The following is a 26,414-nucleotide window of genomic DNA, read 5'->3' as shown; positions in this document are numbered from 1 at the left end:
TCATGTTACACCTGCGTAATTACAACAAAACACACTTAAGTAATAAAATAATTAACAAAACAACTGATTATTGACATTAGCCACGAGTTTCCTGGTGGTTGTACAGCTCTACAGTGACTGAGTTACGTTTCAGCTTTCAATTGGATGACGGCGCTGTCAATCATGTTACGGCACAGACTGCTATTCTCAAAGGAATCAACGTAGAGTCCTGAATGTGCCGAGAAGAGACAATTACTCAAACAGCGGAGCAGTTGTTCCGCCTATTACGTAACTCTTTCTCACTCGGTCCCATTCAGTGCATTCATTCGCTTCAGCAACAACTGCAGAAGGGGAGAAAGAGCTGGCAGGTAGTGTTGTCTAACCTTTACCAGGCCATGGCAGGATCAGACATGACAGCGTGCTAAATCTAATGACCACTGTCTCGCCATTTATCCAGTAACTACACGGTTAAAGGTCAACCTCGAAGCCCACGACATTGTAAGCGGTTTGTTCTTTTATTTGTGTTCCTGCTTTTGCTGGGCAGGTCCCTAGCAAACAGGTGGACATTAGGTCGTAAACCAACAACCCACTCTAGCGATGGATATTTCCGTGGTTTTGGGCTGCACTCTGGGTGCTGCCCTCGGGGGTGTGATCCTTGTATCCTATAAAATGGGCTTACTTTACCAGCTATTTCATAAGGTATGTCTGTCTGTCTGTCTGTCTGTCTTTCACAGCTTGCGACTTTCACCTAATTAAACAGTTAAACTAACGTTAGTTTGAATCATTCATGCATATGTCTGTCATCTTATAAAATCATATTAATCAATAATTGCATGTTTAATAACTACATGAATTGAAGTACTTGAACTACCAAATGAAGCAGTTTCTTTCATAATAATTTTGATGTGTGGCAGGGTTTTATTTTTTTCATCAACAAAAAAGTCTAGTATTGATTGTCAGTAAAATCAGACTGACATTATTATTATTATTTACATTTGTGTATTTTTATGTACATTTTCTGAAGTCAAATAATAGCTTTGTGTGAAGAACAGATGGAAATTTATGGTGTTAACTGAAAACACATAACACTTGCAAGTGGGTTGTAAGTTATCCATATCAATTGTAAAAACATTATTCATTAAGGTTTTTTTTTTTAACCTGATCAACTGATTCATTAGGAAATATCAGACACAAAAAGCAATTAATTCATCAATCAGACATCACTACTTCTATCATGAACCCTCATGGAGGCGAGCAAGGGCTCTCATGATTTTAATTCCAGTCATACTTTGCTTGTTGGCTTTTTTATGTGAAAGCTTCATTCCTTGTAACTGCATGAGAAAAAAAAGAAAAAGAAAAAAAAGGTATGTTCTAGAGGTTGTCTTTTTTTTTCTCTAGTGCACTCCTAGGTCCTAAAAGGGTTTTCATAGTGATGCGGTAGAAAATCATTTTTGGTTTTTACAAAGAACCTCTCACTAAATTGTTCTTAATTGTAAAGAATATTTTAATAACTTGAAGAAGCTTGCTTTTACCACTATAAAGAACCTTTTGTGCAATGGAAAGTTTCCATGGATCTTCTTCCTGGAATCATCAGTGGTAATAGAGAACCTTTTATTTTTAAGCATGTAGAGAGATCTGTAATATGCATGTTAAAATGTTATTGTGAATTAATTTGCGCATAGGTTTAATTTATTGGACCTTATAATGTTTAATAAAAATTATAACTGAATCTTTCGGTGAAAATGACAGACTTCCCTCTGGTGATGTAAGCAGGACACCTCCAATCATTTAGTCTGCGTAAACTCTACCCCTGCCTTCATTTTTAATGCAATGCCCACATTTCAACATCGAATCAACAACTGATTCATAGAACCTAGTTTCCGTCCTACATTTTTTTTTCTCTGATAATCTGTTACACTTGGATGTACATCACAATACAACAGAAAAGATCTGTCACTACTTTCATTCATCATGATTTTAATGTTCCTCACTACAAGACAGAGAGACAGAGCCCTCGACATGGAGGAGAGAGTGTGGCTGAGGTTTTGCGGTCTCATGGGGTCAAATTTGTCTTCACATTGGTGGGAGGACACATCTCGCCCATCCTTGTGGCCTGTGAGAAACTAGGCATCCGCATTGTCGACACCCGCCATGAGGCCACAGCTGTGTTTGCTGCCGATGCCGTAGCAAGACTTTCTGGTAAGGCTGATCATAAGCAGACGCAGAGAAGGCACATCTTGTTAGAAGCCGCAGAATAATCTGAAAATCGTCTTTTTTGCGGTTTAGGTACTGTTGGTGTGGCAGCGGTGACGGCGGGGCCGGGGCTGACGAACACAGTGACTGCGGTGAAGAACGCTCAGATGGCCGAATCACCGCTGCTTCTGATTGGTGGTGCAGCTGCTACTCTCCTGCAGGTCAGGAAGTGCCTTGTACACTTCATGCACGTCATCTGCTTTCTTTTTATTAGTATTGCACAATTTAATACAACAGGTGTTGCACTGAGTGCGTCATAATCACAAGCTCAAACAACATACTAAAAAAAGAATAAATAAATAAATAAAAAGGAAACACTAACATAAGCATAGTAACGATCGACACCTAAGTCATAGACATCTGCATATTTGCCCTCTGCTGTGGATGACCTATACCTCTATAACTGCCTTATCTTTTCTTCATTTTATGTCTTGTGCAAACATTAGATATTATCTCAGCTCAGGGTTAATTCTCAAAGAACCAGCCTTGAACCATGACAGCCAGGATTTGATTTATAAAAATCACTTTAGGGAAAGTCGCACAGAAAGGACAATTCTGCCATTATTTGCATACCCTCATGCCAGTCTAAACCTGAATGACAAACAAGTTTGGTTACCATTGACTTCCATTTTATGGAACCACCCAGATGTCACAGACAATGAAAAATACACCTATCAGGCATAACATATCCTAATATTGTGCCGGTCCCCCTTTTGCTGCCAAAACAGCTCTGACCCAACAATGCATGGATTCCACGAGACCCCTGAGCTGTGGTATCTGGCACCAAGATTTTAGCAGCAGATCCTTTAAGTTGCAAGCTGGGGCCTCCATGGATCAGACTTGTTTGTTCAGCACATCCCACAGATGCCCGATTGGATTGAGATCTGGGGAATTTGGAGGCCAGGACAACACCTCAAACGTTGTTGTGCTCCACAAACCATTTCTATACCATTTTTGCTTTGTAGCAGGGTGCATTATCCTTCTGAAAGAGGCCACAGCCACCAGGGAATACTTTTTCTGTTAAATGGTGTACATGGTCTGCAACAATGTTTAGGTAGGTGATACCCGTTAAAGTAATAATAATAATAATAATATATTTTATTTGTAAAGCCCTTTTCATAGTTAAAAACAATCCCAAAGTGCTACACATAAAAAAATAAATAAAAAATAACATCCACAGGGATGATAGGACCAAGGTTTCCCTGCAGAGCATTGCAGAAAGCATAACACTGCCTCCACTGGCTTTCCTTACATAGTGCATCCTGGTGCCATGTGTTCCCCAGGTAAGCGACGCACACACATGGTCCATGGTCCAGTTTTGATGCTCACATGCCCACTGTTGGCGCTTTTGGTGGTGGACAGAGGTCAGCATGGGCACCTGACTGATCTGCGGCCATGCAATGCACTGTGTATTCTGACACCTTTCTATCAGAACCAGCATTAACTTTTTGAGCAATTTGAGCTACAGTAGCTCATCTCTCTGATCGGACCACATGGACCAGCCTTCACTCCCCACGTGCATCAATGAGCCTTGGCTGCCCATGCCCCTGTCGCCTGTACATCACTGTTCCCTCCTTGGAGCACTTTTGATAAATACTGACCACTGCAGACCGGGAACACCCCACAAGAGCTGTAGTTTTGGAGATGCTCTGACCCAGTCGTCTGGCCATCACACTCTGTCCCTTGTCAAACTTGCTCAAATCCTTATGCTTGCCCGTTTTTCCTGCTTCTAGCACATCAACTTTGAGGACAAAATGTTCACTTGCTGCCTAATATATCCCACCCACTAACAGGTGCTGTGATGAAGAGATAATAAGTGTTATTCAATTCACCTGTCAGTGGTCATAATGTTATGCCTGATAGGTGTATGCTCTTTTGATTTGATGATACACGAGACATGCATCTACTAATGGACCTATTGTACTGAAGTGAAGTTTGCTGTTAAGGTCAGTTCACACCAAGACAAATAACAATAATGATACCTAATGTATAGCAATAACTACAAAGTTCTGTCATGAAACTCTAGATTGTGGAGGCTGATAGGTCCTTAACTCAATCTGCTAGCAGTCATATCATTCTCTTTAGACATTGATATTCTTATCCATTACAATGCCAAACACTCAGAGAGTTGTCATGACAGAACTATTTTAACATCCACAATTATTTATTACAAACATAATCATTCACCAATGCTCAGTACAGTTACGTTAAAGTCTGCCACCTTAAATGCTCAAACTCAAACTCTTGGTCATTTCTGAGCATGATGCTAATGGTCTAATCCAATTCAATAATGTATGCTAAGCTATGCTAAAAGGTGCTACCGCCAGATACAGAGATCGGCTGAATGGATTAAAAAATGGTAAAACTCAACTGTTTACCTCTAAGGGACTTGGAAAATGAGCCTATTTTATAAAAAAGTGGAGTGTTCCTTTAAGGTTAGGTGAATTCTGATTAGCTGTCAATGTTTGTATCATTCGTCAGCTTGAAAAAAATAGTTCTAGCAGTGATTCTAACAATATTGCTCCTCTGCGCAGTTGTAGTTATGTTGTGGACTTACCTCATCTCATAGAATTAAAATGATTATTATTCAAATGTATCTACATTATGATTTTCTTAAAATGTAACATTATAGTTATTAGTTATTGTTCTTGGTGTGAACAGGGCTTTATTCAATTGAATCTCAGAGAAATAATTGTTTGGTGTCATTTGCATCATACTTTGTCATTAATATTACGTGATTGTTATTACAGGGTAGAGGTGCGCTACAGGATATTGACCAAATGTCCCTCTTCAAGCCTCTCTGTAAGTTCTGTGCGTCAGTGAGGACCGTGAGAGAGATTGTTCCCACTGTAAGAAAAGCCTTGGCCGCCGCACAGTCTGGCACACCAGGTACAGTGGTGCTGAAACCTATACCTGTAATCTTGTCTCCTTTTGCTGAAATGTACTGTATTGATAGTGAAATGACAATCACATGATTTGGGGAGTGGTGGTGGGGGGGGGGGGGGGGGGGGGGGGGGCTGGTGGCGTCTTTATATGTATGCATCTCTGAGGGGGCCTGACTCTTCAGAGAAGATGAATAATGCCTAATAAAGTTGTTTATAAGCTCAGTGCTGCTTTTTTATGAGGTATCATCTGTATGTCTGCTTTTTCCATAACTGCCGCCACCTGTGAATTTGAATTTTCTTTTAGCCCACCTGTAACTTTTGTTTAGAGTCAGACCAATGTGAAAAAAGAAAAATAATTTAAAGGTGCCTTAGAATGAGTTAACAATATGTTAAATTGTTCTATGAATTGTTCTATGTGGCTTATTTAAGGGCAAAAATTCTGATACAGGCAAAAAGATACAGTTTTACAGGTCCATTTACAACCCTAGAAAATGTCCCTAAGATGTAATGCTCTGTTTTTACCTTATTTGGCAAAGTCATGAATTTTAATGTGAGCCCTGCTCTGCTCGCCTTATTTTTAGCAGCTCACGGTACACAGCAGTTCAGTTGTTTAGCAAAGCTGCTTGTGAGTCCTGAAAGAATACAGACCGATTGAATGACACTTTAAGCAGAACATCTGAAATGGGGATGGCTAAAATGCAGCCTGTTTATTGGTGTTTTCAGATCATCTGACCACACTGAGCGAAGCTTGCTTGAAATGTGCAGAGCAAACGAACGATTTTGAATTAAATTGTTGCGGTATCCGATTATAATAAACATCAACGAAGACTGTTGACACTTTTTACCTGTAGAAGGGTATGAAAAGTCCTCACGTCCCCCGCACAGCCTGGAACATGACATTTGTGTCCATGAGAGCTGCCATTTTCGCTGTCCTCGAGTGTCGCTTGTTTACCTGCAGTCCCGATGATTCGTTTCGCCTGACAATTAACATGTTCGGACAGATGCAAATTTTTCGTCAATTGGCGTTATGTTGAGAATCCCTTATTTTTCCGTGGTGTTTTAAATGTACGAGATTTACATATTTACATTTACACATAGGAGGCAATCGTGTTTGAGACTCACAGTATGTGATGTCCATGTACTGAACTCTTATTATTTCACGGTTAATTCAATTTTTCATTTTAGGGCACCTTTAATTCAATAATATATAATAATTGATTATTTGACTCCTCTCTTTTGTCTTTTTTTTAACAGTAGTTTTACAGTTTATGATTTTACCATAGATTCTAATATCTTATAATTTTTTTTAAATGAATTATAATTCACCAATTCACTTTTGAAAGAAGCCTTTAAAGAGTATGAATGAGTATTATTTGTATTATTAGAAATAGTAACCTTTTTCTACAAATAATCAGCTTTTTTACTGGTTTGTTTTTAACATTTTTTATCTCTTAATATTTAAAGCAAAGTAAATTCCTTTCATGAATTATTTAATTCTATGTAAAAGAGCCCTGTTTGCAGTTCAGTGAGTGTAATTCTATTTCTTTGATTTCTTGGACAGGCCCAGTGTTTATAGAGTTTCCCATAGACACGCTGTACCCTTACCATGTGGTGGAAAAAGAGTTTGCCCCTAAAAACACTCCCAAAGGGCTGATGGGGAAAATCATTGCATGGTACAAACATGTATCAGTATTTACATACTATTATTCATACTACACCTGATCTTGTTATTAAATGATGAGTTATGGCATTTAATAAGTGTTTGATCACTTTTTCTTGTAATCCCTTAGGTATCTCAAGAATCATTTATCAAACTTGTTTGCTGGAGCTTGGGAGACGCAAGATCCGTCGCCACTTCCTGTTCATATCCCTCAAGCCACAGAGGATGAGGTAAAGCTTGTTATGGCATATGCATTGGAGGTTATTCTGTAGATGCAACTGATCAATGATATGATAACGATTCAAGAATTGCTTTATGCTCATCATCATCATTCAGTCTCAAAAAAACCTGAATTACACCGGTAAAAACAACAAAGCTGAAGGAGAGATGTTGAAATGTTGACTTTTGCCCTCAAAAAACATAAGATAAGATCACATTGCACTTGAATGGCTCTTGAATGACCCTTTACTCTTCACAGGTCCAAAGGTGTGTGGAATTGGTGAGCAGAGCCAAGAAACCTGTCATATTGCTCGGCAGTCAGGCAACATTACCCCCCACGCCAGCAGATGATGTCAGGTAAAATTCTGCTTACAGGGGCTATTAAAGGGGCCGCCTTTTTGGGTTTGAACTTCTGACCTTTAGGTCACCAGTCCAGTTTTGCCTAACACAACACCTAACCCTAAATTAAAAATGTTATTTACATACTCAGACATGAACAAAAATTCTTGTCCAGTAATGTATACAAGCATAAAGCTTTAGATAAAAAAGTGAAATGAGTTGCAACAAATCTTTTATTTTGTATTGTGGTGTATATCTGAGTGTAAATATATATATATATATATATATATATATATATATATATATATATATATATATATATATATATATAAGTTCCAGCCTATACAATATATAGGCTGGAACTTTGTTCAGTTCTTCGGTTGTTGATTGGATATTGAGATGTGGGCATTGCACTCAAAAGTGGAGGCAGATTAGCTTGAGCTTGCATGACATGCATACTTGTGCTGGTTCATGTTTAGAGCACTAGAGTATATGAAATATGCCCTTGTTAAACTGTGTTCTACATGTTCTTACTTATTAAACATTATTACAGTCATATTTCCCATGTGTTTGTAGTTAAACTCTTGCCCTAAAATTCAAACAACTTTTTTGTGTTTTCTCACATAGCAAACAAGCACTTATGACCATGTCTCTAAATAATGAGGGAAGACAAACATGACAAGTGATTTTGTCTCATGCATAATGCCTCAATTATATCTTATGCATAGTACAGTGCAGTGACTGGATTGATTGAGCTCTTTGTCATGAATAAATGCAGAGAAGTGCTCAGAGATGTGCTTATTCCCTTAGTGAAGCCCCGGCAGCTATTCACCACTCCGGATCTTGCTGGATTTACGCCAGAATCTGTTACGTTGCTTCAAGTTTGCTTTTCAAACCTAAAGTACGATATTGCTATTGCAAAAATAACTAATTTCCATGTATGGATTAATTTTCTGAGTATGTTTAGTATGTGTAGCCTGTGCATATCTGTTCACACTTTAAAGGGGTGGTTATATGCAATTTCACTTTTTTAACTTGAGCTAGTGTGTAATGTTGCTGCTTTAGCATAAACAGTATCTGCAAAGTTACAGCGCTGAAAGTTCAATGCAAACGGAGATAATGTCTTTTAAAGTTATGGCAGTTTATTGCCTACAAAAACGGCCGGTTTGGACTACAACGAGTTTCTTCCTGGGTTGGTGGAAAAACCCTTGCTAGTCACCGCAGATGTGACTTCTGCCCGTAATGGGAAGGGCCGTGGCGTTTCCGGACAACCTGTGCTTGGCACTTCAGCCAGTAAAAATACATGAAACTACTTTTGGCCATCTAACCAATCTAAGACCATTGCGTTTATCCGAGGGATGAGATTCAAAGAAGCAGGACTCAAACGATCCGTTCAAAGGACAGTGGAGACAGCGGTGTGGAATAAAGGTCAATTATAAGAAAAATATGGCATTTTTTTTAAAAGAAAGAAGTATTAAGATGTTATATTTTGGTCCATAAACACAACCAAGCCTAGGAAAAAACGCATGGAACCACCCCTTTAAAAAAAAAAAAAAAAAAAAAAATATATATATATATATATATATATATATATATATATATATATATATATATATATATATATATATATATATATATATATATATATATATATATATATATATATATATATATATATTGGGGTTTCATGATCCTGTAAGCACACTAAATGATTGAGAAATGCTGCGTAAAAAAATAAATTAAAAGCTGTAACATGCATTTAGAAAATAGCTGGTATGAGTTTTCATTTTATACTGACTTTAAGATCCTAAGAAACATAAATGACTGGTACTGTATGTATGGAATACATTGATCTAAGAAAATGCATTTAGTTTGTAAGCAAAGTCCAAAACAACAACAAATCATATACATTATTGATGAAAAGTCTTTGACCCACCCATAAATCACGATTGCCAATAACTAAGTCAATTTTTAGTCACAAGATTTGTATTTTATTTTTCTCACAGAAATGCCTTAGAATCTTTAGGCATTCCCTGCTTCCTAGGTGGAATGTCCCGGGGGATGCTGGGAAAGAACAGTCCACTGCACATTAGACAGAACAGGAGAGACGCCTTAAAAGATGCTGATCTCGTGCTGCTGGCAGGTGGGAAACGGCGCCAGCTACTGTACAGTTGGATTATGTGCAGCAGAATTTGTCTTGTGTACAGCTCTTTGTATGTTTTGGAAAGTCTGAAAATATTAGTGAACTTTAAAATTGTGATTTCCAGGTTTGGAAGTGGGAAAGTGTGTGTTTTGCATAGTTCTTGTTCCTGAATGTATTTTTCTTGGTGAATAGGTACAGTGTGTGATTTCAGACTGAGTTACGGAAGAGTGCTGAACAGACGGAGTAAAATCATTGCAGTCAACAGAGACAAGAGTCAGCTACTAAAGAACTCAGACATGTTCTGGAAGCCAACAGTGGCCCTACAAGGTGAACAATTATTTTACTTATTTAGTGGATATACACTACCTTTTAAAGGTTTGGGGTAGGGATGCCCATATTGACCGTTTAACTGTTAACTGATTGTAATAATTTTGACCGATTAATACTATCAGTTAAACGGTTTAAAGATTTTTGTTTGCTGCATGGTTAAAGACAAATATGCTGTATTTTTTTTAACTCCCAGAGCACGTCGACACTCGCAACCACACGTACTGACACAGAACATTTTATTATATATTGTTTTAGAAGTGAAAACCTTTTAGAACATTATAAATGCCATTACTGTCACATTTGATCAGTTTAATGCTACTTTGCTGAATAAAAGTGTGTGTGTGTGTGTATGTGTGTGTGTAATATATATATATATATATATATATATATATATATATATATATATGAATTAAAGATGCACTACAAGACTTGTTACATAACAAGGTATCCTTTCCTAAATGATTCAGGCGATGCTGGTTCCTTCCTCGTGCGTCTCTCAAAAGCCCTGAAGGGACACAGATGCCCAGAGGAATGGCCTCAGAAACTGAAAGAGGGAGATGACATCAAAGAGAAAGCTAACAGGTGGTCTTATTCCAACCATTATACTGTTGCTTGGATTCATTGTCTGTGGTGGTGACACTGACCCTTTTCCACAGGCACGGTTCCGGTTCCCAGCCTGTATCTATTCTCACACCGCTTCACCCATTTCCACTGCAGAAAATGGAGTTCAACGGAAAGATCGGTTCAACTCGCCTCTAAAAACTTGCTGGGCTGAATCCGAAATCTCCCCCTAAACCCTCAATCACTATTCCCCACTTGAACGAGTGAATGAAAACAAGTGAGCTAATTCTGACAGCTGTTGAAAGTACATCGGTTGTACACTCGTAATTGCGGTTGCATTGTAGGATTGAATGAGTGCTCTAAATAAGGTCCGCCATGGTTTCGTACACCACTACAAATGGCTGTCCCCTCAAATAATGCCCTATTTGAGGGTATATATGGGTGATTTCGGATTCAGCCCAAGTCTCAAATAGAGTCGTGGAGCAGGGTTCGAGAAATGCTGATGCTGTCTTTATGAGCAATGTAATAACATTGCTCCTCATATTTAAATAAATAATCTATGCACCTGAGAGAGACCCAGTATGTGAGAGAGCAAGTGAATCAACAGTTTTAGTTTCAGTTTATTCTGAAAAGGACAGATAAAAATACCGGCAGTTTATATGATCCGCCAGATTGCTAGAATCACTTCCAATACTGTGAACAGAAAAAGGCTGGTTTTTTTAGGCTGGTTATAGTCACGTAAACAACACATAGTAGCACTACATCACAGTTGGTTCCTCAAGTCTGTGGTTCACAACAGGTTCCACTTCGCTTGGCCGAGATCAGGCTCCGGTCCCATAATGTGAACCATTCTGGTGGAAAAGGCGTAGACCTACACTACATAGCCAATCACCACATACACACCTGTTAAACATTTATAAAAATGTTTGCAGTTATACCTCCTTTTAAAAAAACAAACAATTGGTGTCCATATACGTATGGCCATGTTTGATGTTATCTATCCGTATATGTTATGTTAATGCTCTTTTTTTTTGCCTTCAGAGCAAAAGCAGATGAGAAGACAGAGAGGCATTTGAACCCTTTGAGTGTTTTGCACCATGTGGATGAGCTCTTGCCTGAGGACAGCATCATCGTGGCTGATGGGGGGGATTTTGTTGGCAGCGCGGCATATATCATGAGGCCACGGGGCCCGCTCCGCTGGCTGGACCCAGGTTAGACAGAATATCCCTATGTTAATGTCTCAAGCATTTGTATCATATCCATATGAATAGAAGTCAATGGGACAGTACTCATTACTATGATACAGTCTAATTCCTGAAATCCTCGCAGATACCATTTCTTTCTATAAAGGAGCATAGTTGTGAAAATTCTGCCTTTTCTTGTTAGAGTTAGGTCTAGTTTAGTTGGTAAAGGGCAGAGATAGGAAACATTGGTCCTGCAGTAATCCTGAATACATTGGTTAGCTTGTTCAGGTGGGTTTGATTAGGGTTGAAGCTAAACTCTGCTAGACAGCGGCACTTTCCTGCGACAGTTCTCTGACTCTGTGTAATACGTCAGTGTCCGAATTCCTCGCTTTATTTCGTTCATCTATCTTATAATTCACCCAACTGTCATGCACTATAGGCTATGGATTAGAGAATCAGTAAACAAGTGAGTGATTTCGGACACAGCAATGAAGCTCCCCATCACTATCTTGCATACATGTTGTTTGATTTTCTTAGTTACATTAACTTACCTCAAGCTGCCTCGAGATTCCTGCTGAGTATGATTATGATGACAATGTTCATACTGCTTCTGAAGGCTCATCTAGAAAAAGTAGTCACCTGAGACTTCACAAATTTTATATATTAATTACTATATCTAATTTACAAACTAAATAAGTAATTTTTCAGTAGTAAGCCAGTCACATCACTCTCCAATATTCGAGTCACTGAAGCCTCTACTTCTAGGTCAGGGAGCTGCCCATCCAATGAGCCAATGAGAGTAGAGATTTTTTTAGAAAATTGTTTAAACAGTCAATAAGTGGATACTCTAATCGCTACTTACTGCTTACAGGAATACAGTTGTAATTGCCACTTTCTTCAGTTTAAGACACTGAGCGAAGCTTGCTTGAAATGGGCCGAACAAACAAACAATCTTGAATTAAATTGTTGTGGTATCCGATTATAAACATTAACCATGACTGTTGACATTTTTTATCTGTGTGAAGGGTAGAACAGTCCTCACGTCCCCTGCACAGCCTGGAACATGACATTTGTGTCCATGAGAGCTGCCGTTTTCGCCATCCTCTAGTGAAGCTTGTTTATCTGCAGTCCCGATGAGTCGCTCCGTCAGTTCCGCCTGACAATGAACATGTTTGGACAGATGCAAATGTTGGGGGCGTACATATAAATGATCCCCAACGATTGTGTCACGGTTGGCGTTATGTTGAGAATCACTTATTTTTCCATGGTGTTTATCATGCACGAGATTTACATAAGAAGTAGGAGGCAATGGTGTTTGAGACTCACAGTATGTGATGTCCATGAACTGAACTCTTATTATTTCACTATGGCAAGGTTAATTAAATTGTTCATTCTAGGGCACCTTTAATTCATAATCCATGATTTGCGATAAGGAATCTTGGACATTTTCATTTGTGCCATTGAGGTCACTGTTTTCATTTGTATTTGTGTGAACTTCATGAAAAGCTCTTTTTTGGCACAAATCTAATTCCATAAGAATCTCCACCTGTGTTGTTGTTTTTTTCAAACCTGACACATGCACTTATAGTCTTTGTGTTCCTCATGATTTGTGGCTTGTCTTTGCACCAGGGGCTTTTGGGACTCTAGGTGTTGGAGGAGGGTTTGCTTTGGGAGCGAAACTTTGTCGACCTGAGTCAGAGGTAAAATCTTAAAATTAATTTGAATGCATTTTTTAATTTTTGTTAAATAATGTTTTTCTCAGATCTACTGTTGAATAAAAACACCTTATAATTGTGCATGTAAACACATCAATATCTTGTAAACAGGTATGGATTGTTTATGGCGACGGTTCCCTCGGATACAGTGTGGCTGAATTTGATACCTTCACACGCCACAAGGTAACTTTTACAGCATCAATATCAGAATGTATGAATTTGTGTTTTGTAAAGATTCACAAAATTGCTCTTAGTTCACCCAAAATTATACACTCTCATGCCATCACAAACCCATAATAGGACTTTCATTCTTCTTTGAAAAGCAAATTTAGATGTTTTTTAATGAAGAGATTCTGTCCCTCCATTTAGTGAAGTTTTTATTAACAAAATTTCGGGAGGAGCACGTGCAGATAATTAAACCTGACTAAACACAAGCGGAGCACGCTCATATAATTAAACCTAATTAAACACAAGTGGAGCACATCAAGCTAATCAACGATAAGAGGGGTGTATAAATACAGCTGATTTACCTTCTTTCATTGACCATTTTCATTTTAGCATGGATGGCTTTTCCGGCTGGTCGCCTCGCCCGCCCACGCTGTATAGATCGCTCAAACAGCTTGAAACAATTCTACAATGCTAAAAATTTTCGTTACAGAATTCTAAGCCATTTCGGCCGCTTCCATCACGGTAAAACCAATTCTGCTTTTCCTCAATGTAATTGTGTTTGCTGCGATTCACTCGCGTTTCCATCTTCTAAAGTCTAATCATTGTTCTAAGGTAAGGTTATGTTCACAGCTGGTTGTTTTAGAAAATAAATAAATAAATAAAATGACGACAGAGTCGCGCTCGGACAGTGTAAAAAGTGCACACTGCAGACCTGCTTCAGGGGAAACTACAACAGAATTAGAAAATGATCTTAAATAATTTGTTACATGCATCAATCTTTCTTTTGATTGCCGCCTCTGTGTAATACAGACAGATACTTTTCACACGCGACAATTGCGTTCATCATGGACCCACTCAAGGTTGCTGTGGTGATGAACTATAGCCTAAATATAATGTTACTTGCTGGTGAAGCTAAATCATTAAAATATGCCATTACAAAGCGCATATTACGGCAAACGATAAGCCACTGGAACCAGCTGATAATGTGAGCCTCACGTTTCAGATTCTAAGCGTTCTACGTCATTAAATTAAAAACGACAATGATTTCTTCATTGTGATTAACTGTGTGTTGTATTACACACTTCACATCGAGAGGCCGGATAGCTGGCCCGAATGGTTGCAGCTGAAGCAAACTCACAAAGGGGGTTTATTATCACCGTAAATCCCTCGCACACTTGGGGCAGTTAAACACTCCACTGACAACTGCGTTACTAAACAGAAAAACAAACGGCAAAGAGTAACAGAAATGTAGAACGCATCCATGCGCCTTTCACAGCTCGCGCTTCATCTACTACGGACTGCCTCTCATCAGCGAGTGAGATGAGAGTACGTTCCGCCTTAAAGGAGCAGTAGCTAATTTAACAAGTTAAAGTATCCACTGAGGCTTCTTTAGGGACCGTCTGCAAATTCACAGTAACTCACCAAAAGGCTTTTTCACGTTCCAACGTTTGTAGTACTTTCCTACTGGCCAGACTTACTTACTACGGATGAAATTAACCGGAGTAAAGCTGGCTTGACATGGTCATTCGATATCCGTGGATCTAGGGACCGTCTCTAAAGTTATATTAAACTTTGGTATACGACTGCATAACTCTAATCAAATTTCTAATTGTGTTCATGATTAGATGTTAAGATTTAATTTCGTTAAAAGCCGCGTTGTTTCATTTTAGCTTGTAAACACAAATTAAGATGTTTTTTTTTTAATATAAAACCTGTGATTTCTGTCCCTCCATTTAAGTCCATTCCTAGTGCTGTGGGCATCATTAAGTATTGACGCTAAGGCATCAAGACGGCCAGCGGCGGGACCGTCCATTCTTCTCAAACTTTGTATGAAAAAGATCCAACGACTATCATAAAAGCATTGTAAAGATAACTAATCGAGTGGCTAATCCAAAGTTAAGTCTTCTGAAGAGACACAATGGCTTGATGAATATATTTAACACAACGCACATACTGTAGTAAACATGGACGTTCAAATTATTGCGAGCCATGTGAAAACAACATGAGTTCATGCAGTATTAAATTTTTTAGGTGAGCTAAACATTTACAGTTTTAGGAATAGTCATTTTGACACGCATTCTTGCGTTCAGAACTGTGACGGATTGCACTGATCAATTAAAGCGTGTGCGCTGCTGGAATGGCGCTCCTCAATGTCAAAGTGCAAATATGATTTAAAGAGGCACTCCTTATAGCGAAAGTGCAAACATCATTTAAATCACCAGATCACATTTTGGTTTAGTAGTATGGTTATCCAAAGCATTTTAGATGGTTATTTTTATATGTGTAGTTTATTAGTAGCGGGAGAGGAGGGTCATAGAGACCGGGAGAGAATGCTGCCTGCATTGAAAGCGTGAGTGACATTACTATATTAAACCACTATATAATGTGGAATATAGTGTATTATGATGCAATGGGGGAATATTTGTGGGTCCAATTCATTGATAAGGTAAGTATCATGGTTTATAGCGACTTGTGACAAAAGTGTATTGTTACACCCCTAGTATAAAGCTATATTCAAAACATCATTCAATGTAAATTGTGATTGTCGTATTAAATAATGGCAATTACAGTTTCAGGGGAAAATATGGATATTTATTTTAATAGGATACTGCATTGGCTCATACACAAAATATGCTAGATTTAAAGGTAATCACTGTTTCCCTCATACGAATGTGGTTCTCCATTTGTCTGCCTAACCTTTTCTCCTCAGATGCAGCAGTGCTGTTTCCTCTGCTCTCGCAGGAGCTCAGTTTCTCTGGCTAATTTCACCACTGCCGCAGCAGTGCTGTTTCCTCTGCTCCCGCAGGAGCACAGTTTCTCTGGCTAATTTCACCACTGCCGCAGCAGTGCTGTTCCCTCTGCTCCCGCAGGAGCACAGTTTCTCTGGCTAATTTCACCACTGCCGCAGCAGTGCTGTTCCCTCTGCTCCCGCAGGAGCACAGTTTCTCTGGCTAATTTCACCACTGCCGCAGCAGTGCTGTTTCCTCTGCTCCCGCAGGAGCACAGTTTCTCTGGCTAATTTCACCACTGCCGCAGCAGTGCTGTTTCCTCTGCTCCCGCAGGAGCACAGTTTCTCTGGCTAATTTCACCACTGCCGCAGCAGTGCTGTTTCCTCTGCTCCCGCAGGAGCACAGTTTCTCTGGCTAATTTCACCACTGCCGCAGCAGTGCTGTTTCCTCTGCTCCCGCAGGAGCACAGTTTCTCTGGCTAATTTCACCACTGCCGCAGCAGTGCTGTTTGCTCTGCTCCCGCAGGAGCACAGTTTCTCTGGCTAATTTCACCACTGCCGCAGCAGTGCTGTTTCCTCTGCTCCCGCAGGAGCACAGTTTCTCTGGCTAATTTCACCACTGCCGCAGCAGTGCTGTTTCCTCTGCTCCCGCAGGAGCTCAGTTTCTCTGGCTAATTTCACCACTGCCGCAGCAGTGCTGTTTCCTCTGCTCCCGCAGGAGCTCAGTTTCTCTGGCTAATTTCACCACTGCCGCAGCAGTGCTGTTCCCTCTGCTCCCGCAGGAGCTCAGTTTCTCTGGCTAATTTCACCACTGCCGCAGCAGTGCTGTTTCCTCTGCTCCCGCAGGAGCTCAGTTTCTCTGGCTAACCTTTTCTCCACGGCCGCAGCAGTACCGTTCCCTCTGCTCCCGCAGAAGCCCGGTTTCTCTGGCTAACCTTTTCTCCACAGCCACAGCAGTACCGTTCCCTCTGCTGCCGCAGAAGCCCAATTTCTCTGGCTAACCTTTTCTCCACAGCCGCAGCAGTACCGTTCCCTCAGCTCCCGCAGAAGCCCAATTTCTCCGGCTAACCTTTTCTCCACAGCCGCAGCAGTACCGTTTCCTCTTTTCCCGCAGAAGCTCAATTTCTCTGGCTAACCTTTTCTCCACAGCTGCAGCAGTGCGGTCTCCTCTGCTCCCGCAAGAGCCCGGTTTTCTCTGGCTAACCTTTTCTCCACAGCTGCAGCAGTGCCGTTTCTCTCTCAGAAGAGCCTTTCCGATCGGTCGCTCCAAAACAAGGTTGCTCCCAGTAAATCAGCCAGTAGGGCCCATACACCCGAGGCCATGACCTGCTCCCATCAGAGCCAACATGGGCTCTGCTGGTCAAGCAACCAAGCTTAGCAAAACGCCAGCCCACCAATTATCTGCGTATTTGGGGGGGTTTCTGGTGGCTGTCCTCTGCTTCTTGCATTTTTGGGGGGGTACTCTGGGTTCGGGCGAAATTCCGAGCCCGGCGCCCTCCCCCGGACAGCACGCCAAATACGCATAATCTTTACTCTATTTAATTTGATGTAAGTGTGAACTAGTGAAGTGAAGTTTTTATTAACAAAATTTCGGGAGGAGCACGTGCAGATAATTAAACCTGACTAAACACAAGCGGAGCACGCTCATATAATTAAACCTAATTAAACACAAGTGGAGCACATCAAGCTAATCAACGATAAGAGGGGTGTATAAATACAGCTGATTTACCTTCTTTCATTGACCATTTTCATTTTAGCATCCCTCCACCACCCCAGCTCCTCACTTGATTCTAACAAACTCTTATTAGATGTCAACTCAATCTATAATATACTCCAGTCCAGTTCTAGAGTATCTCTATCACGGGGGGGGTACTCTGGGTTCGGGCGAAATTCCGAGCCCGGCGCCCTCCCCCGGACAGCACGCCAAATACGCATAATCTTTACTCTATTTAATTTGATGTAAGTGTGAACTAGTGAAATGTCTATTCTTTCAAAAGTGTAAGGCTTCAAAAAATTCATAAATAAATCCTAAATCAAATCGAGTGGTTTAATCCAAGTCTTCTGAAAATAAATGACCACTTTATATAATGAACAGATTTTATTTAGTTGAATAGTTTATATTTAATTATGAATCGTTTTTTCTGTTCAATAGTTGTAAAATATTCCTTTAAAGGCATCTTTGTTGTGGCTTCTTTTTATTTTCTCTTAGTAACTTTTAATGACTCCCTTGTCATCTCATATTAGACCCCAGTGATCGCTTTGGTGGGCAATGATGCGTGCTGGAGTCAGATCTCCAGAGAACAAGTGCCTATGCTGGGCAGCAACGTGGCCTGTGGTCTTGCCTTTTCAGGTAAGATGCAATCATTAAAGTGTTGTTCACTGCATTTGTTTATATGTCAAAGCTATGGTCCGAATCCACAAAAATATTTAATCTAATAATCTAGCTAATTTCCAAGTGAATATATAAATTGATCAGTCATAGTGAGGTGTGGTGTCTTTTCTCTTCCTTGCAGATTATCACATTGTAGCTGATGGTTATGGCGGAAAAGGTTACCTGATTGGCCGAGAGGATGAGTTGCAGCTTGATGACATCATTAAAAAGGCGCAGAAGGAGTGCCGAGAGGGAAAGGCAACTCTGCTGAACGTTCTGATCGGAAAGACCAACTTTAGGGAAGGTTCAATCTCAGTTTAGCGAGAAACACTGTACCATCCTGCCTAGATACCCAAAGTCTTTTTTTGTGTTGTCATGCTCAAAATATACAGATACAGCCTTTACCAAGTTACATAGTGTCAGCTGATTGAGAAAGAGATCAATGCAACTACATATCAGATGTTCAGAAACATTTAACTTATGTTGTGACTAATACTGTTCAAATCAAAACCTTCAAGAACATGTCTGGGTCATTTTTCATTCTAAAAGATAAATAATAAATTATGGAATGTTTAGGAAATTAAGCCTGCGTTTAAGACCATTATGATTTATTTTCTAATGCGACATTAAACATATAACCCAAATTCTCATGACCTTAAAGCAAAAAGAGAGAAAATATTATTTAAATGACCTATACATATATTATAATGTCATTTCTTTTCTGGGCTGAAATGTGAGCTTGGACATGTTTTGCAAGTACGGTTTTTATTGAGCTGAAAAGGAGCAAGCACACAGTGCCTTTTACTCTGTCCAGTATATATTGATTGATGATTGAATATATGATATATAATATTGAATATAATTTTTGGTGTGCCTGTATTTACTGAATGTTAAACTGATCTTGTTCAGAAAATCTGAAATTTGCTAGAAATATATTTTTAAAGAACTTTGTGTGAATCGAATGGCTCTATCTTTGTTTAGTTAAAAATGTCCATCTTAACCAAAGTAATATTCTAACACATACTTGGAAATGCAGTCCTGTTTTTGCTGCAATATCAGCCCTGGATAAGGCGACTTTTCTTCTGTTTGTGATTGATCACCTCAGCTTCACCCACAAAATGACCATGTGAATATGGCAACATAATTTATCAAGATTTGGTTATGTAATAAAATCTTTAAAATACAGTGTTACCATTGTTCTGTAAGTGTCAGACTGCCATGCAAACCATTGTGCATTTATTAAGGTGTCATTCATCAGTTATTAGTAATAACTGTACCATTCTGTGCCTTTGTGTTGTCTGCTCACAAATCCCCCTCTAACCAGTTACCTGTTTAATCAACATTATGTTGATTTTCATGTGCAGTCAGTGAAAAGCAATCAAATACATGGCCAGCGGGTGAAAAGAGAGAACACTAGAGGAAGAAAGTACTGAAAATAAGGATGCTCTTGTGTCTCTGTGCAAGAGGCCATATAAAACTTGACGCTTCATTAACCACAGGCACATCATGACCTGTCCAAAATAGAGCAAGCCTTGCCATTAACCCATTAATTTTATTATGGCAGGCAGCATTTGAATAGGAACATATCCTACTTTCACTGAGACCGAACTGCTATAAAAAGAGCAACTTACAGACTTGAGATCTTTTACAGCCATCTGCCATTGAGCTGCATGTTTGCAAATGCGTGATATGATTAGGTAGCCTGTATTTTAAATATTGTGACCTTTTTTATAAATATATTTTTAACTATATATTATATTTTTACCAATAGGACAGAACATCAAACACTTTCAGAATTCAATGTTTAATTTATCAGCAAATTATCATGATTTTACTATGCATGTGTATGCATTTTCAAACAGGTTTGAATTCAAAATGCACAATGCAAACGACTAATATCGGCATTAATTTATATTTATTCAGTTGTTCCAAAAAAATAAGTTTTTTCTTCTATCATCAAAATGATAAAATATCTCTCATTGCTATTGTCAACTAAATTACCAATAGATCACCCCCGTGTAACTGAGCTGTAGTTTGTTCCAAAACCACGTGACTTGCGTCTCAGCCTTCAGCAGCAGACATTTTGAAAACAAACCGGTGAGTGGCTTCTTATTTTCCCTTAATGTTTCATTAATAATTGTGCTTACAATGAGAAATGACAAAATATACAACAAATATGCCGTGTGGGTGAATAAATAACACAGGAATGTCAACTATGTTACCTGTCAACTATGTTACTCAGCAATATCAGTGTTGCTTAAGTTAGTCATAGACATGAATAATATTTAAATCTGTTTATCGTTTATATAAAACTATACTTGTTCAACACAGTACAACTAACTGTCCACAATTTTGTAGTCAGTAAACTTTTATGCTTTTGAACGAAAATTTTGAATGTATTTTAAAATGTAATTCCTGTGATCAAAGCTGAATTTTCAGCATCATTACTGAAGTCTTCAGTGTCACATGATCCTTAAGAAATCATTCTTGTGTTTTGTGAAAACATGATCTCCCCCCCACCACAAACACACACCCAGGATTCTTTGATGAATAGAAAATTCAAAAGAACCATATTTATTTGAAATAGATACATGTATTTACTGTCACTTAATATAAAGCATCCTTATTGAATAAAAGTTTTTTTTCTTACTGACCTCAAACATTATACAAGACCCATTGTTTTGTTACAATCGATAATTTTCTTTGATTTTGACAGATGTCAGCAGCAGAGAAACAGCGAAGATACAGGGCTCGACGGGATGCTGATCCCTCAAGAAGGGCACAATATTTAGAAAAGCAGAGAGAGACATGGTACAGATTAATAAGACTAGGAAATGTGAAAAAAATCGCAGAGTTGAGTGAGAAGGAGAAACAAACCAAAAGAGACAAATGGAGAAAAGCACAACAGAGAAGAAGACAAAGAAATCGAATACTAGAAAACATATTTACTCCAGCAGACAGATCTGAATTTGACCAGCCACCTGAAGAATCAAGGTAGAAAGCCTATTTATGTCTTTCACAATGCTGTTTTATTATTTTTATTTTTTCATTTATTAAATATATATATACTTTGATATGCTATAAAATAAATGTTGTCAATAATATATCTGGTCAGTTATGTTATTTACTTCAACAATGTGAACCGTTACTGTCAAGCGTATGTGTGTGTGTGTGTGTGTGTGTGTGTGTGTGGCCTGGTAAACCTTACGTTATGTCCCCACAAAGATGGCAATATCCGAAATCCTTGTCCTTGTGGGGACATTTTTTGCTCCCCATGAGGAAAACATCTTATAACTCATACTAAGTTATAAGATGTTCTAACTCATACCAAGATGTTTTTTGAAAAGTTAAAAATGCAGAATGTTTCCTGTGATAACATTCTGGTTTAGGGGTAGGGACAATACAGGGGGATAAAACATACAGTTTATACAGTACAGTATTACGCCTATGAAAAGTCACCATAAAACATGGAAACACAACGTGTGTGTGCGTGTGTGCGTGTGTGTGTGTGTGTGTGTGCGCGTGCGTGTGTATAACAGGCAACCAGTGTTGGGAAGGTTTGGAAATATAATGGGTTACAGATAACAATTTACCCTATTTAAAATGTAAAGTATAACTATTTCAATTACTTTATGAATGTAACTGATTACACTTGATTATATTTAAAAGAAAGCATTATACTGTAGTAAAGAACATGATGTTTTTCTTCTTACTGATATAAAATAATAGTAAAAAAATATACATTCTATTCTTTTTACCACTATGTGTGTATCAAGGGAAAAACATAGAATAAGGCCTAATTTTGATTTCTCACTAACAGAAGCAAGAATAGATTCTAGATTCATATTCACTGGCAACCCAAACAGACAGTATCTGTCATAACATGCATGGTATTGTTGCTGTTGTTGTTGTTTTTAAAAAGTTATATTACAACTAAAATATTGTTTAGAGTTGATGACCAATCGTTAGTGTTAGTTGTTAAATAGCTCTTTTTTCCTGTCAAAACAGGACAAACTAATAGAGAGATTTGTCCGCTAGGTGGTTAACGTTCATCATAGGAGATGCTTCCTCAGGTTCGACATTGACATCTTCTATGTTGATAGGATTTTAATAGTTTGGCAAACATATTTTGCATTGAATGATATTTTGTGCCCTTTTCTAATTCCTGGATGAAATTATTTTTACATTTCTTGCACTGGAACACATCACTCGCATGGTGGCAGCTCAGACAGGTTGTACCCTAAAGCTTTCAGCGGCACTGTGGATTGATGTAATTGGCAGACGTGCTGTGCTGCAAATTCAAAGAGAACCAATGAAAATCATCAGAATAACATTGCTGTAATGTAATTGCAATTTTTTTTCTCAAAAACAAACGGATTACAGTTACATTTATTTTGTAAATAAATTAAATAACTCTGTTTCATGTCACTAGTTACTCCCCAACACTGTGGGTCACATAGTTGATGAGTAACAAAGCGGATATGGTAACACTTTATTTTACAGTGAACTTGTTACATAGACTATATTACCAAAAGTATTGTGACACCCCTCCAAATCATTGAATTCAGGTGTTCCAATTACTTCCATGGCCTCAAGTGTATAAAATCAAGCACGTAGGCATGCAGACACTTTTACAAACATTTGTGAAAGAATGGGTCGCTCTCAGGAGCACGCTCTCCTCACTAGTAAATATTCCACTGTCAACTGTGAGTAGTATTATAACAAAGTGAAAGCAAATGGGAACAACAGCAACTCAGCCAAGAAGTGGTAGGCCACGTAAAATCACAGAGGGGGGTCAGTGCATTTTAAGGCACACAGTGTCAAAGTCAATAGCTACATAACTCCAAACTTTGTGTGGCCTTCAGATTACCTAAGCATCAGATGCAGTGGAGTAAAGCACGCCGCCACTGGACTCTAGAGCAGTGGAGACGTGTTCTCTGGAGTGACCAATCACGCTTCTCTCTCGGGCAAACCGATGGATAAGGCTGGGTTTGGTGGCTGCCAGTAGAATGAACTGTTCTGTGCAAAGTGTAAAGTTTGGTGGATGGGGGATTATGGTGTGTTTTTCAGGGATTGGGCTTGGCCTCTTAGTTCCAGTGAAAGGAAATGCTTCAGCATACCAAGAAATTTTGGACAATTTCATGCTCCCAAATTTGTGGGAGCTGTTTGGGGATGGCCCGTTCCATTTCCAAAATGACTGCAGGAGTGTACAAAGCAAGGTTCATACCTCAACACTTTTTGAGATTAATTATTCAACATCAGTACCTGACCTTACAAATTTACTTCTAGAAGAATGGTCAAAAATTTCCAACACACTCCTAAACTTTATGGAAAAGCCTTCCCAGAAGAGTTTAAGCTGTTATAGCTGCAAAGGGTGGGCCAGCTCCATATTAATCCCTATGTTCCATATACTTACTGTTGTATTTACAGAACATTATGCGTAATTACATACTATAACCCTAAACCAAATCCTAACCTTAAATAAACGTCATATTAATCAGTACTTATTTGTGTAATTACAGTTCAACAACTGCACATTAAAATATAGTTACACTTTATTTTAACTATACTATTATAGTTACAATAATAGTATTACAAGAGTACTATTAAGTAACTACATGTACTTACTATTGGGTTAGGGTTTGGTTTGGTTGCAACAAAGCCTAAACCAAATCAAACCCTAACCCTATAGAAAATTAAGTGTAACCCATTTTAATGTTGGCCCACCCTTTGCATGTAACATAACAATGACACTGAAAAATCAAGTGTTAACAAAAATTGTGACCATATTTTTTTTTAATGACTTAAATGCTGTTTCTGACACTCAATAAAGTATATTGCATATCCCAGGTAAAAGTTATAGAATATCTGATAAATTATTTAAATGCAGACTTATATTATTTATAGTTGGTTAGTGTCCAGAAACATAGTTGACAGCACTTTAAGGCAAGCCTATCATGCTCATAGTGCTAAAACACACACACACATATATATATATATATATATATATATATATATATATATATATATATATATATATATATATATATATATATATATATATATATATATATATATTTAATTGTACTTATAATTAGACGGAGTACTGTGTTTGGAGCACAATTATTTCAGTATCATTGAGATAATTCTTTCTGTTTTCATTTACATTTTTGTTAAAAAAATTGTAATTTTGTTGTGCTTTTTTGTCATTCTTAATACAAATTTTGTTATGGTTTTAGTTAACTATAGTAGGCTAGCACTTTTTTGCAGGCACTGCCTGTAATAAGTGAGGTCTGGCGGTTTAAACCTCCGCTTTACATCCCATAGACAAACACTCGCGCGCGCACTTCCGCTGTGATGCGCGGACACATAAAGCTCATCTTGTGTACTGTACACGGGGATCCGCAGAGGCAAGACTGGACAGGTGCTTCGCTAAAGGCTGACCAGATTTTATTTTCAAGGCCTGTAGCCTTTTGGACTGAAGGCTGATTGGCACTGATAACCTAACGTTACTGCTATCGAGATTCCTTATAGAAAGCCACTTGACGTGTGTTCGACAGATACGAGTTTTTCCTTAGTGTTTTGTTGTATCATTAGTAACTTAAACGCTTCGAGGAAATTTAAGATTAAGTAACGTTACTCGGATCCTCATTTTCCCTGTTCATCTCGGTAAGTAACGTTAGTGTTTGGAACTTTTTTTTTGATATACTGTTAAGTTTAGTATGCTACTGCTTTTGTCGTGTTTTCATTTTAGTCGTAGTGATGTAAGTTACCTTAGCTGAGTTAACATTAAATCTTGCCTTTTCAGTTAAGTTATATCGCCATTCCTCAACTTAATGGATGTCCTTTCTTAAATGTTTTGAATATTAAAATAACATCTATATAGATTTTTTTTTTTAGCCTGCATGCTAAAAACTGTATCACATATGGAACAAAATCAACAGGTGAACGTTTGGTTGAAGACAAACACAAACAGTTGTTAAAGCTAAAACAGCCCAAAATATATATATATATATCATAAGAATTCCGTTAGTACTCGTAATTCTGGTGTCAAACTTAAAAAAACCCCTGTTGTGATTTAATACATAATATACGCGCTGTAATAATCACAATTGTAGCTAGCCTGTTAGCTTGCTAGCTCAAAGAGAGTCAGATTTCTGGACAGCTTGTTGTTGTAGGTTATGATTGATTTTCTATGTTTTTCATGTGCGGTCGAATATGTCTGACATGAATATGAAAGAAAAACAAAGAAAACAGAAAGAACGGAGATGTGTGTTCACTATTAACTAATTAACTATTAGTGAGCAGAACAAAGAACTGAAGCATCTTCAGTGTTGTACCTCATATGAGCATTCAAATACTCTGAAACTTGTTCCTCCAGCTAGAAGGGAAAAAATCTCTCAATGTCAAGGCCAATTAAAACAATTAGGCTTTATAAACCTTCTAAATTAACTCTTGATGTCTATCTATCTATCTATCTATCTATCTATCTATCTATCTATCTATCTATCTATCTATCTATCTATCTATCTATCTATCTATCTATCTATCTATCTATCTATGACCTGTTGTGTAGCCCTTTGGGTCAATATTTGTTGCTTTGTAATTATTATATATATATTTTATTTTTTGCAGGAGTCGAATGGCCTCTGTTGTTACAGTGAAGGCAGAGAAGCGTCCTTCCCCTGACTCTGAGGATGGTGACACTGTGTCTAAGAAGGCCAGGTATGAAAACAGCAGATGTTCATTTCTTGCTTTGGTGCCAGCACATGCTCAAGACGAAGTATTCTTCATGGAGTCAGCCCGTTTTCTGAACTTTTCTGGCAAACATGTTTTTCCAAAGAACTTCCTGATAAGGATGAATTTACCTGGAAGTTTT

At 38.4% G+C, this 26,414-nt stretch overlaps 2 protein-coding genes across 3 annotated transcripts in view; both read left to right on the top strand.

Annotated features, from left to right (window-relative positions):
- Positions 1–264: 264 nt before the first annotated feature.
- ilvbl (ilvB (bacterial acetolactate synthase)-like) lies at positions 265–19,720 on the top strand. Its single transcript, XM_067419627.1, has 15 exons — positions 265–678; positions 1,977–2,178; positions 2,266–2,393; positions 4,983–5,121; positions 6,679–6,790; positions 6,908–7,007; positions 7,256–7,353; positions 9,342–9,478; positions 9,671–9,805; positions 10,276–10,390; positions 11,411–11,580; positions 13,183–13,253; positions 13,380–13,451; positions 18,409–18,514; positions 18,678–19,720. Exons 1-15 carry the CDS (start codon positions 577–579, stop codon positions 18,854–18,856), a joined length of 1,866 nt encoding a protein of 621 aa, XP_067275728.1. The 5' UTR covers positions 265–576; the 3' UTR covers positions 18,857–19,720.
- Positions 19,721–20,573: 853 nt separating this feature from the next.
- The window catches only part of fam118b (family with sequence similarity 118 member B), a 28,428-nt gene continuing 22,587 nt past the window's right edge, over positions 20,574–26,414 (top strand). The window contains exons 1-3 of one of the 2 annotated variants that reach the window (XM_067419637.1): positions 20,574–20,632; positions 21,252–21,529; positions 26,171–26,260. In XM_067419637.1, coding sequence (XP_067275738.1) covers positions 21,252–21,529; positions 26,171–26,260 — 368 coding nt within the window. In that variant the 5' untranslated portion in view covers positions 20,574–20,632. Of the gene's footprint in view, positions 20,633–21,251; positions 21,530–24,880; positions 25,205–26,170; positions 26,261–26,414 lie in introns of those variants that run through there. The other variant, XM_067419638.1, reaches the window with a different exon arrangement.

Source organism: Pseudorasbora parva, chromosome 16, assembly GCF_024679245.1.
Source record: "Pseudorasbora parva isolate DD20220531a chromosome 16, ASM2467924v1, whole genome shotgun sequence".
NCBI classification, from domain to species: Eukaryota; Metazoa; Chordata; class Actinopteri; order Cypriniformes; family Gobionidae; genus Pseudorasbora; species Pseudorasbora parva.
The sequence above is the reverse complement of the archived record's forward strand: the minus strand, read 5'-3'. Positions and strand labels throughout refer to the sequence as shown.